Source organism: Coregonus lavaretus (genome assembly GCF_964263955.1).
Source record: "Coregonus lavaretus genome assembly, chromosome: 12".
In the NCBI taxonomy this organism is placed as follows: domain Eukaryota; kingdom Metazoa; phylum Chordata; class Actinopteri; order Salmoniformes; family Salmonidae; genus Coregonus; species Coregonus lavaretus.
Genome location: NC_139999.1, coordinates 36054824 through 36067262, shown reverse-complemented (window position 1 = coordinate 36067262; position 12439 = coordinate 36054824). Strand labels below are relative to the sequence as shown.

The 12439-nt window shown below is 39.3% G+C and overlaps 1 protein-coding gene across 3 annotated transcripts; it reads right to left on the bottom strand.

Annotated features, from left to right (window-relative positions):
• Positions 1-935: 935 nt before the first annotated feature.
• LOC311139068 (uncharacterized protein) lies at positions 936-6353 on the bottom strand. 3 transcript variants are annotated; one of them, XM_084173928.1, is made up of 7 exons: positions 6148-6353; positions 5313-5388; positions 5012-5092; positions 4385-4507; positions 3951-4002; positions 2526-2614; positions 936-2275 (listed from the first exon to the last, which is right to left on the bottom strand). In XM_084173928.1, exons 1-7 carry the CDS (start codon positions 6202-6204, stop codon positions 2244-2246), a joined length of 510 nt encoding a protein of 169 aa, XP_084030054.1. In that variant the 5' UTR covers positions 6205-6353; the 3' UTR covers positions 936-2243. The 3 variants fall into 3 exon arrangements, with proteins under 3 accessions (XP_084030054.1, XP_084030055.1, XP_084030053.1); XM_084173929.1 differs by having other exon boundaries at positions 4370-4507; positions 5012-5076; positions 6148-6290; XM_084173927.1 differs by having other exon boundaries at positions 4370-4507; positions 6148-6285.
• Between the last annotated feature and the right edge of the window lie 6086 nt (positions 6354-12439).

Here is a 12439-nt window from a genome sequence, read left to right as displayed (position 1 = left end):
TCTTGATGTAAAAAAATATATAGATGGAAATCTGAGCCACTCTGTTATGTTGTCAACAAGCCAGAATGGTGCATCGTCCAGAAACATACATCTCTTTTCCATAAACTAAATGTTTGAATTTTCAAACTAGTTTTCGTTGGGAAGGCAGATAAAGCATTTTTTAGCAAAAGCAATCACTTTTTCATGGGAAAACACAGAATCCTACTAATTACTACACATGCTTAATTACGTCACTTTTGTTTTGAGGCGATTTCACCGTCGGACTGAGAGGGTAATCTGGCTCACGCCTCGGAGGCAGCCTGCTTCCAAATCGAATGCAATCAACTTTCAGCCAGTGCAAAACACACCTACACAGGCGCCCGGGCGAGATTAATCGAACCCCCTCAATCACAAGCTATCAGGTGAAAAGGATAATGGAAAGGTTCTTAGTACCACCTAGTGGTTAGAACCCAAAGGGATAGTTCACCCCAAATGACAAAATGACACATTGATTTCCTTACCCTTTAAGCAGTCTATGGACAAGGTATGGCAGCAATTCATGCTTTGGTTCAGTTTCCCTGGCACTGTTTCCACATGCTAACGTTTTAGCATTTGTGGCACAAATCCCATTCAAGTCATGGGACTGATATTAGCATTTTTTGCGTGTCATGTCCAAAACATCCAAAAGTATCTCAAATGTATTGTAAAGCTCAACAAGGTCACTTATAGATGATTTGAACATGATGCGTGAAAAATGATAATATCATTCCCATGACTTGAATGGGATTTGTGCCACATTTGCTAAAACTTTAGCATTTGGAAACAGTACCAGGGGAACTAAACCAAAGCATGAATTGCTGTCATACCTTGCCCATAGACTGCTTACATGTAAGGAAACCAATATGTCATTTGTCATTTGGGTGAACTATCCCTTTAATAAAGACAATAAGGCTTGGCAGTTATAAAGCTTGACAGATATATTTATTTCTGCAGTTTTCAGACAAACAAAGAATTAAACAAACATGCTTCCAAAGAGTAAAATGAACAATACATTATAAGATTAGAATAAAAAAATAAAAAAATTGAAAGACAAACCAAATCTGTATCCCATCTTTGATGATGCAGTAGGCTATGTCAGTAGGCTATAGTGAAACAATGACTACAATTCATATAGGCCTATAATTTCAACTCTAACCCTTGCAAAAACAAAGTGTCATATAGACAAATACACGGTTTTAGTAAAAACTAATGCTTAAGCTACTGTGGGAGTAGGCTATCCCTATTAGGCCAATGTAGTATAACAATGACTACTTTTAAAATAGGCCTATACTTTGAACAATATAACAGCTGCAATACAATATGTCATAGACATAGATAAATACCCACATTCAGTAAAACATCTGATGCTTAAGCTACAAGAATATGTAGCAATATATTTTTTCAAAAAAATATGTAACCTACCTCTCGCCTACCTAGTTTTAATTTAAAACATTTAATACTGTTAAGTATTTTCATTCTAATACTTTACAACTTAATTCACATTTCTGAGTGCTTCAGCTCACTACAGTAAAGTTGAGTTACAGATTCTCTGAGAGGCTACTTGTGAATTGCACTCAACACTATTTTCCACACCATTCCTTAATTGTACTAGACAGAATAACTGAAGAATGGAAGGGGAATGCATCAATACCCCCTTTTCCATACCAAATATCTTAAAAGTGGTCAAGCACTTGTTCGGAAGGCATATGCCATTGCAAGGCATAACAAAAAAAAACAGTTTATATCAATTACATAAAAAAGGTCATACTCCCGCTTGTCTTAGGAAGCAGGACTAAAATACTTTCACACACCCATACACGCTTGATAAACACAGATTGGAGAAAAACATGTATGTAAAACTAATGTAAAAAAAAAACATGCAAAAAAACATGCAATTGGCCCTTGATGTCTTAAGATAATAGAATAGGAAGTAAATCATGTGGACATCTCTACACTGCCAGGTATAAAATCTAAAATAAAAGGTGATATGCTGGTGGTGTGTTTACCGTGCTTCTTGTATGAGGGTGTTTTATGAGGAGTTCTATCATTTTGCTTTTGTAAAATAAAAAAAGACCTAAAGGTGTGAAGCACCAAAGTACAGGCTGGAAGAGAGAGACCTCAGGTTACAAAAGTATCCTCTGTATTTCTCATTCGGATTATCTTTGTTATCCCAAGGGTGTTTGCTCGGAATCCTGGCTCCAACTTCCAGCCTCATTCATGTGACATCACACACTCTGTGGCAGCTTTTGATGTGCTCCTGAGAGAGGAAACATGCAGTATTGCATTTAAGGAATTTATTTTGAGTGAGATAATGTGCCAACTAAAACAACACAATTGTGGCATTCTGTGCACTGATTCAACTTCAATGTATAGATTGTTGCCTGTTGAGGTCCGGACAGGGGGGTGCCTCACCTGAACACCTATGAATGCTGCAGTACTTGCCTGATAAGATAAAATAGTCCAACTAAATACATTATACTTTAAATGTGGTTGAATGAGCTCTTTACCTTTTTTGTAAATCTTTTGGCGCAAGCAAATCAAGGCCATGGACAGGATTGAGATAATGAAAACAAGGACCACAAGGGGCAAGATGACACTACAGAAAGACAGGCAGACAGAAAGACAGCGAGTTAGCTAAGTATTTTTGGAATCGCTTTATTTTAAGGCAAATACACAGCACCAGTCTTAAGTTTGGACACACCTACTCATTCCAGGGGTTTTCTTTATTTTTTAAAACTATTTTATACATTGTAGAATAATAGTGAAGACATCAAAACTATGAAATAACACATATGGAATCATGTAGTAACCAAGAAAGTGTTAAACAAATCAAAATATATTTTATATTTGAGATTCTTCAAATAGCCACCCTTTGCCTTAATGACAGCATTGCACACTCTTGGCATTCTCTCAACCAGCTTCACCTGGAATGCTTTTCCAACAGTCTTGAAGGAGTTCCCACATATGCTGAAGTGTGGCGGTCCTCATGAGAGCCAGTTTCATCATAGCGCTTGATGGTTTTTGTGACTGCACTTGAAGAAACTTTCAAAGTTCTTGAAATGTTCCATATTGACTGACCTTCATGTCTTAAAGTAATGATGGACTGTCATTTCTCTTTGCTTATTTGAGCTGTTCTTGCCATAATATGGACTTGGTCTTTTACCAAATAGGGCTATCTTCTGTATACCTCCCCTAACTTGTCACAACACAACTGATTGGCTCAAATGCATTAAGAAGGAAATAAATTCCATAAGTTCACTTTTAACAAGGCACACCTGTTAATTGAAATGCTCCTTTGAAGAATCTCAAATATAAAATATATTTTTAATTGTTTAACACTTTTTTGGTTACTACAGGATTCCATATGTGTTATTTCATAGTTTTGATGTCTTCACTATTATTCTACAATGTAGAAAATAGTTTAAAAAAAAATAAAGAACAACCCTGGAATGAGTAGGTGTGTCCAAACCTTTGACTGGTACTGTATATAATCACAAATTTTTAGTTTATAAGTGTGTATATAAGTAGCTAATAAGGCCTTTATAATGTCTTATTAGCCATATATTAGGACTTAATCCAGTGATTTGTTATTCAAACATTATAACTAAGTTATGTATTACTGGACCATCCTTAATAACCGTATTGTTAGCCATAATAAAAATGTATTAATAGTTAATAAAGAGCAAGTTACATAAGAAACATACTCTTAGTAAGCTGTCTCAGTGTGGGACTCATAAGGGCGTAGTACCTTAAAATGTGTTCCCTATTCTAAAGTGTGACCACATTTTTACTTGCAATTAGTTTTCTCCAGAAATGACCTCATTGGAAAGAAAGGGGCACACCTCCCCACATATATGCAATACAGCCACATTTCAAATCACAATTTAATGTAAACAATTAGCAACTAATTGATAAGAGGCATGCAGTCTTACATTACTATAGATCTCATGCACTCAACAGACTCCAATGAAGGCTGAGTTGAACCTGAAGAAAAAAAAGACATAGTGTGGATGAAAACATGACCAATAAACATACAATGGGGCAGCTTTCAGATATCACGTGAAGTCTCTCAGTAGTACATGTGGGCAATGAATGCAATTTGTGGGAACCCAAACCAAATGTTGCATAATACAGAAGGAGTCAGGACTCGGGACAAGAATGGAATATGTACTGTACAATCTCAGATTACACATGTTGACAACCGGTCTTGTTTACTCAGTAACCATGGCAATTTTAGGCAAGTGAAAACAAACAATAGAACTGCACAGTCTGGTACAATATTAAACTGTAAATTACATGTCCATGTCCTTGTGGCTGTAGACAGGAAAGACATTTACAACAGCATAATTACCCAATGCATAATTACCCAATGATTCAACTGGCACATGTTTCTGGCAATCACCCGTTGAGGCCATGTCGTATCCATCCTTGCAGCGACACACTGTGTCTGAGAAGGTTGAGCAGGAACTAAAAATAATCTTGCCTTCACCTGCCATGGGTCAAACCGACATATAGATACACTTAACAGATTGACCAATCTGCAAGCACATAAGAAAGTGAGCTACAAGCATGAATCAGCTCCTAAGTCTGGGTTGTAGCAAACAAAAAGTAATAATAATAATAATAATAATAATAATAATATGCCATTTAGCAGACGCTTTTATCCAAAGGGACTTACAGTCATGTGTGCATACATTTTTACGTATGGGTGGTCCCGGGGATCGAACCCACTACCCTGGCGTTACAAGCGCTATGCTCTACCAATTGAGCTACAGAGGACCAAAAAGTGAATGGAATAAAGAATAGTCAAGTAATCTGTATTACCCAGCTCTTCATTACTGTGTCAGATATATAAGTACATTTTAGATTTTTTTTCAAGTCACATCTGTTGGGCATGCCAGTAAGAATACCAGTGAATTTTCTCCATCAATTTATAAATTTGGCAAAATAATAATCTTATTACAATATTTCACAGATTTTTTTTTTTTTTTACCTAAACAGTCACTGCAAGGACTACAGCTACGTCCTTTCCACACCACATCCAGCTGGCTGCAGTTTCTGACGGCAAATCGTCCTAAATGAGAGGACATATCATGAATAACCATAAACACGGAGAGGGACTGTGAAGAACAAAATAGATTGAGATGATGATTGAAACATAAAACCATAATTTGTAGGAAAATAAAGCTTAGCACTTAGCACTGATTATTTTTTGCAAAGAAATATGCAATTTAATCATTTAATTAGCACAATAACTCAATTTGTTTAACTATGAAAAGTTAGATTAAATGTACCTAGAGGACAGGATGGACAGTGCTGTCCAATGCATAGCTGTACATATGCGATGGCCAGCAGAGAGAGCAAGATAATCTAGAAGGGGGAAGACAGGGTTAACACAGTGGCTTCATTAACAGGCAGCAGATGAGGTGTGTGCCTGGCTACAGGTAGCTATTTTACTGTTCACTACCAGCAACATGCAGCATTCTAAAATATAGAGGGGCATCTCTACGCAATTAACATCTTTGGGACTAAGACCTAGGCATAGGGCTCACAATCGGCTGATAACCTACTGCAACTACTGCATGTGCACTATTAACCTTATAGTATAAAACTGGTAATACTAATCCAGCCTACTGTTCTACTCATTCCTACACTATAGTTTATAGACCTGTAATTACATGCTTTTTGATTTGTCAATGAATTTAATGTAACAAAACATGGGAGGAACAAATTCAATACAACAATTATTAAAATAAACTGAAGGATAGGGCTGGGGAAATGTAACTGAACTTCATTTCATAGACAGAGCTATAGATGTAAGGTTGACATATTTTTTTAACTATAGCCTACATTGTTACACAGTCTTGACAACAAAAACATAAACAATATGACCAAATACAGCACTAGATCTTGGGTTATGATAGGATAAGACACTTAACTGTATACTAAGCCAATAAGGCAAAAATGAGCAAGAATCTATGTATGACCATTAAACAGCAGGACTGTGGCTTTATTTTGGTTTGTTATGAGCAGCAGAATGCAGGCTATAATATGGTTTGGTTTGTTCTGAGCAGCATATAGGCTATAATCAATTCGATAATCAATTATGTAGGTTTTCGATGCACTTACATTTCTGAAGTCTGGCATTATTCCGTTTTCATTAAAGGCGATCCAAACTATTTGCATCTGAAATGGTCAGGGGTGCAATGTTGCAGACAACCTGTAATGTCCAAATAACTTTATCTCTGTCTGTAGCCAAAGCTAAGAAGTCCGATATGCTCAGTCTTGAAGCACAGAAGTTATAGGAGCTCAGACTTGCTGAAATAGCTCCACCCACCCAGCTTGTACCTCATTGGACAATTTGAGGGAGAAACTAAACAAATGGTTTTGTTCACGAACATAACATGTGCGTGTATTTATAATTGCATTGCACTATGCTTATTGTTACACTATTGCTTATTATTACTACACAGTGCAACAATAAATAAAGTGCGATTCAATTATGCTTGTAGAAAGTAACCTAATTGTTCTTAGTCGAGACTTCTGCAAGGCTGAATACATAAACATAAAATTCTAACCATCTTTTATTTCTTATGAATACTTTTTCACAACTTATACTTGTTGACACATTAGGCTCTACCTGTTTTAGGACAGTTTGGAATGTTTGGAATTCATTTTTTGAACTTCAACTATTGCAATACTACTAATTCTGCCCAATAAAAAATATCTCACAGTTTGAAACAATAAAATAGTTTTGTTTCACAGTTTGGAGAGAGCCATGTAAACAAACTGTATTGAACTGCAGATCTACACAACATCGGGGGAAAATTGTTGTGTCCATGGCAACCACAGCCCTTATAATCAGGGTGACCTATGACCACCTGGTTACACCCTATGGTTACACCCAGAACCATACGCCTACGCCTACGCCTACGCCTACTACTGGAATGTATCAAGTAAGACATTGGACACGTTCTTTCAAAGTGTGTTGCATTATGGGTATAAAAATTGTCTGACATGCTTGACTACATGTTGACTGCATGACTTTTACAACAACCATGTCTTCGAAGATCATGAACTTTCAACTGCAGACGACTGGAAATGTCTGCAGTTGCTCCTCATCAAATGCAACTTGAAGTCGGAACCAAAGCATTGTGGGAGAAAACCTTTCTTCTGTTTTTTTTTAAATGGTTGATGTTGCCACCTATCTTTGGTTATTATCATTGCATGTTTACTGTTTTAGGTGGATGACTATTTGGAGCTTATTAAATACATCTTCATCCTTACGATGTAATCACATAGGCCTGCCTACATGTGAACCCAATATTTAACATAAATAAAAGAAATATACTACTTGAGACAATATAGCTAATGTATTTATCTATGTTACTGTAATGTTGTGTCCCATGTTATAGCCTACAATTTGTCTTGTCTGTAATATTGTTGTCACCAAACACGTTCAAATTTGTTGGTTGTCTATTAAGTGTGAATAAAATTGAATACATATTGTAGGCTACACAGGGGTTATTTTAGGGGAGTTCTAGTAGGTTACTGAGAAATGCATGAGGAGGCGAGCAACACACTACTGAAGCTGTACTCGGGAGAGTTAATGAGATCAATTGGGCGATATCACACAGACTGTGTCATTAAGGGGGTTAAGCACAAACTAGTCTTTGAAGTTGTTGAGACGGACCAAAATCCACTACTCTCTGTTTCTACATGTGAGCGCTTAGGACTCATGACTGGTCACAATACCAGCGGAGCTAAACAAGGTGGAGCAGTGCCTCAAAGGACCTTTAACCAAAGAACAGCTGCTGAGCGCATATTATGACATTTTCAACGATCCAGTGGAGTCTGTGCCTGGAGATGTCCACTTCGTACTGGACACAGTTGCACCCCTGCACAATGTGCACCACGGAATGTGCCTGTAGCCTTGAAGGCATGAGTGAAAGCACAACTGGAGAAATATTAAGGTGATGGACATATCACCCCAGTGACTGAGCCGATGCCCTGGGTAAGCTATACATGGTCGTAGTTGCCAAGACAGAAAATATCAGATTATGTATAGATCCAAAACCCCTTAATAAAGCACTGAAAAGGTCTCACTACCTTATGCCAACATTAGAGAACGTGTTGTACAAACTGCCTAAGGCACCCAAATTTAAGCTGGTGGATGCCAGAGATCCCTTTCTCAAGTGTAACTTGATGACGACAGCAGCAGGTTGACGATGTTCTGGACGCCACCGGGGAGGATGACTTGGCTGAAACTTCCCTTTGCGGTGTCCGTAACCCCTGAGATTTATCAACATAAGCAACATGAACTGCTGGGGGACCTCAGAGGCATCGATTGCAGATGATATTCTTGTTGTCGAATGCGAGCTCCGATGAATTGGCGGAGTGGTGATGCGGGGACCACGATAACAATCTGCACGCACTGATGGAGCGGTGTATGGAGGTGAGACTCAGGCTCAGTGTGCAAAAGCTGCAGTTCAAGCTGTAACCTGTTCAGTTTCATAGACACATACTATCCTCCGAGGGACTGAGAATAGGCTCAGTGTGCAAAAGCTGCAGTTCAAGCTGTAACCTGTTCAGTTTCATAGACACATACTATCCTCCGAGGGACTGAGAATAGACCGAGAGAAGACAAGGGCTGTACTAGACATGCCGACGCCCACTGATACCAAGGCATTACAGCGTTTCATTGGATTTGTAACATAGAGTACAATTCAGAAGTTTGGACACACCTACACATTCAAAGGTTTTTCTTAATTTGTTTTACTATTTTATACATTGTAGACTAATAACGAAGACCTCAAAACTATGAAATAACACATATGGAATCATGTAGTAAGCCAAAAAGTGTTAAACAAATCAAAATATATTTTATATTTGAGATTCTTCAAATAACCACCCTTTGCTTTGATGACAGCTTTGCACACTCTTGGCATTCTCTCAACCAGTTTCACCTGGAATGCTTTTCCAACAGTCTTGAAGGAGTTCCCAAATATGCTGAGCACTTGTTGGCTGCTTTTCCTTCTCTCTGCGGTCCGACTGATCCCAAACGGTCTCAATTGGGTTGAGGTCGGGGGATTGTGAAGGCCAGGTCATCTGATGCAGCACTCCATCACTCTCCTTCTTGGTAAAATAGCCCTTACTCAGCCTGGAGGTGTGTTGGGTCATTGTCCTTTTGAAAAACAAACAATAGTCCCACTATGCCCAAACCAGATGGGATGGAGTATCACTGCAGAATGCTGTGGTAGCCTGCTGGTTAAGTGTGCCTTGAATTCTAAATAATTCACAGACAGTTTCACCAGCAAAGCACCCCCACACCAGAACACCTCCTCCTCCATGCTTCACGGTGGGAAATACACATGCAGCGGACATCCGTTCACCCACACCGCGTCTCATAAAGCCACGACGGTTGGAACCAAAAATCTCAAATTTGGACTCCAGACCAAAGGACAAATTTCCACCGGTCTAATGTCCATTGCTCGTGTTTCTTGGCCCAAGCAAGTCTCTTCTTATTATTGGTGACCTTTAGTAGTGGTTTCTTTGCAGCAATTCGACCATGAAGACCTGATTCACACAGTCTCCTCTGAACAGTTGATGTTGAGATGTGTCTGTTACTTGAACTCTGAAGCATTTATTTGGGCTGCAATTTCTGAGGCTGGTAACTCTAATGAACTTATCCTCTGCAGCAGAGGTAACTTTGGGTCTTCCATTCCTGTGGCGGTCCTCATGAGAGCCAGTTTCATCAAAGCGCTTGATGGTTTTTGCGACTGCACTTGAAGAAACGTTATTGACATTTTCCATTTTGACTGACCTTCATGTCTTAAAGTAATGATGGACTGTCGTTTCCCTTTGCTTATTTGAGCTGTTCTTGCCATAATATGGACTTGGTCTTTTACCAAATAGGGCTATCTTCTGTATACCAACCCTACCTTGTCACAACACAACTGATTGGCTCAAATGCATTAAGAAGGAAATAAATTCCATAAGTTAACTTTTAAGAAGGCACACCTCTTAATTGAAATTCATTCCAGGTGACTACCTCATGAAGCTGGTTGAGAGAATGCCAAGAGTGTGCAAAACTGTCATGAAGGCAAAGGGTGGCTATTTGAAGAATCTCAAATATATAAAATATATTTTGATTTGTTTAACACTTTTGTGGTTACTACATGATTCCATATGTGTTATTTCATAGTTTTTATGTCTTCACTATTATTCTACAATGTAGAAAATAGTAAAAAATAAAGAAAAACCCCTGAATGAGTAGGTGTGTCCAAACTTTTGACTGGTACTGTACCTGGCCAAGTTCCTATCCAACCTGTCTGAGGTGTGTGAGCCACTTCGCCATCTCCTGGACAAGAACAGTATGTGGCACTGGCTTGCCTATACATGACCTAGCTGTACAGGAAATAAAGTGCCTGGTGTCTGTCACGCCTGTTTTGAGGTACTACGACGTCTCGAAACCGGTCACTGTGCAGAGTGACGTAAGCAAGAATGGATTAGGGTTCTGCCTAATGTAACAGGGGCAGCCCATATAGAAAAGGAATGTTTGAGTATTGTATTTATAATTTTATAATTATCTGTATGGCAGAGAGTTAATAACAGCTGAGACAGATCATAAGCCGCTGATCGCAATCTTCAAGAAGCCGCTCCTCTGTTGCCCTAAGCGTCTCCAACGCATGTTAATGCAGCTGCAAAACTACAACTTGAGTGTCATCTAAAAGACTGGGCCGGAAATGTACATCAGTGACGCTCTGAGCAGACAACAACACAAGGCAGGAGGACAGATGCACTACATACACAGCACACGATGTGCAACGTTGAGAGTGAGCAGGCTGCATTCACACACATTGACCAGACACAGCATCTCAATGTTACAAACCACAGGTTCCGTCAGATTTTACAGTACACTGAAGTCGATGAAGACTTACAGGACTTAAAGTCAGTTGTTCTCTCAGGATGGCCAGCTGTGAAAGAGGACACCTCTCTGAGTGTAAGAGATTATTGGTTATTTCGTGATGAAATCAACGTGCAGAACGGGGTGCTGAATCAGAATGTGACCATTACCAGGTGACTGCACAGGACGATGGAGGCTCGGTTCCTGTCTGAAGAGGGCTGCTCCCCGGTCATTTCTTGTGGACGTCGACGGCACACTCTATAGACGCAACAGAGTGGACCTTCGAGTGGCAGAACAGGCAGCACAGAGGCACAGGGATGAAACTCATTCAACGCCACAGCATGAGAAATCTGAACGTGGTTAGCCAGAATCAGACAGGGCAGTGGGAACTGGAAAGTCTGGAAATGAGGCTGTGAAGCTGAAGGACTGTGGGGAGGGGCATATGGGTGAACCACATAACACACAGGCATATGTGCCAAGAGCACATTGCTCATCTGCACCACAAATAGACACTGAAAGACCCGCTATGCATCTGCGTAGTGGCCATCTGTCATGACCCCCCAAAAGAGTCTATAAGTGACAGGTTTCACTGACCTAAAGCCGATAGGCTATGGATGAGGGACTTTGGGGTGGACACACAGTTTTACTATTGTTGAAGTATGAAGTTTAATTGCATTGTGTAAAAATTTTTTTTTTAAATAAAGGACAAGAACAATATATTTTCAGTTGAGCATTGTAGGCAAGGATGTTGGATCTATTTGTTATCTGTTGTGGTTCAAAACTTAAACATTTAAAGGAAAGGAGATGTTAAGTGTAAGACTTGGATGCCACCTGCTGATATGGTGCTAAACTATTAGGTTATAGACCGGATGCCATTGTTCTACAAGCCGGATATGGAAGTTGTGACGCATTGGCTAAGGTACTGTTGGCTTCTTCAATAAAACTACTTGAAACAGGTAGATCCCTATCCCTCCGCAAAGAACCCTTTTGGAACCCTTTTTTCTAAGAGTGTAGGTGAAGTCTCAGTGACTGATGAAAATAGTTACCCGCCATCACAATGGACTTTATATAATGGAAAATACATCATATATACATTACAATAGACAAGTCTGAGAGTGCTTGCTTTGAGGGGCAATGCTATTGAGGGGCCACAATAACCCCAAATTAGACATTGAATCAGTCAATAGTTTCATTTGAAACACCTAGGTATAGATTAGGCTCAAGGCCTACTGTTACCTTTGTGGCCTGTCATATATAGACTACATTGTTTCAAGATGGCAAGCGAGCAGCCCATAAGAGAAGCCACAGCACCGCTGGGTGATGATTCTGGTAAGGGCGTTTGATTTCAGTAAGCTCATCATGACATACACAAAGGTCATATTTTGTCAAAGTCATCCACGTATCATGAATAACTGAATGTAACCTTCTGTCATTGTTGTTCTTTTAGTGGTCTGTGAGATGCCGTCGATCCTCAACTTCAACCTGGGCAAGCATCCAACCAAAAATAATGAAGTT

Excerpts from the sequence above, each read along its gene's own strand:
- LOC311139068 (XM_084173927.1), bottom strand. The coding sequence starts at position 6,204 with ATGCAAATAGTTTGGATCGCCTTTAATGAAAACGGAATAATGCCAGAC. Across the intron at positions 4,508-5,011 it reads TCCTTGCAGTGACTGTTTAG|GTGAAGGCAAGATTATTTTT; the intron begins GTAAAAAAAAAA and ends GACCCATGGCAG. Across the intron at positions 2,276-2,525 it reads CCAAAAGATTTACAAAAAAG|GAGCACATCAAAAGCTGCCA; the intron begins GTAAAGAGCTCA and ends TTCCTCTCTCAG.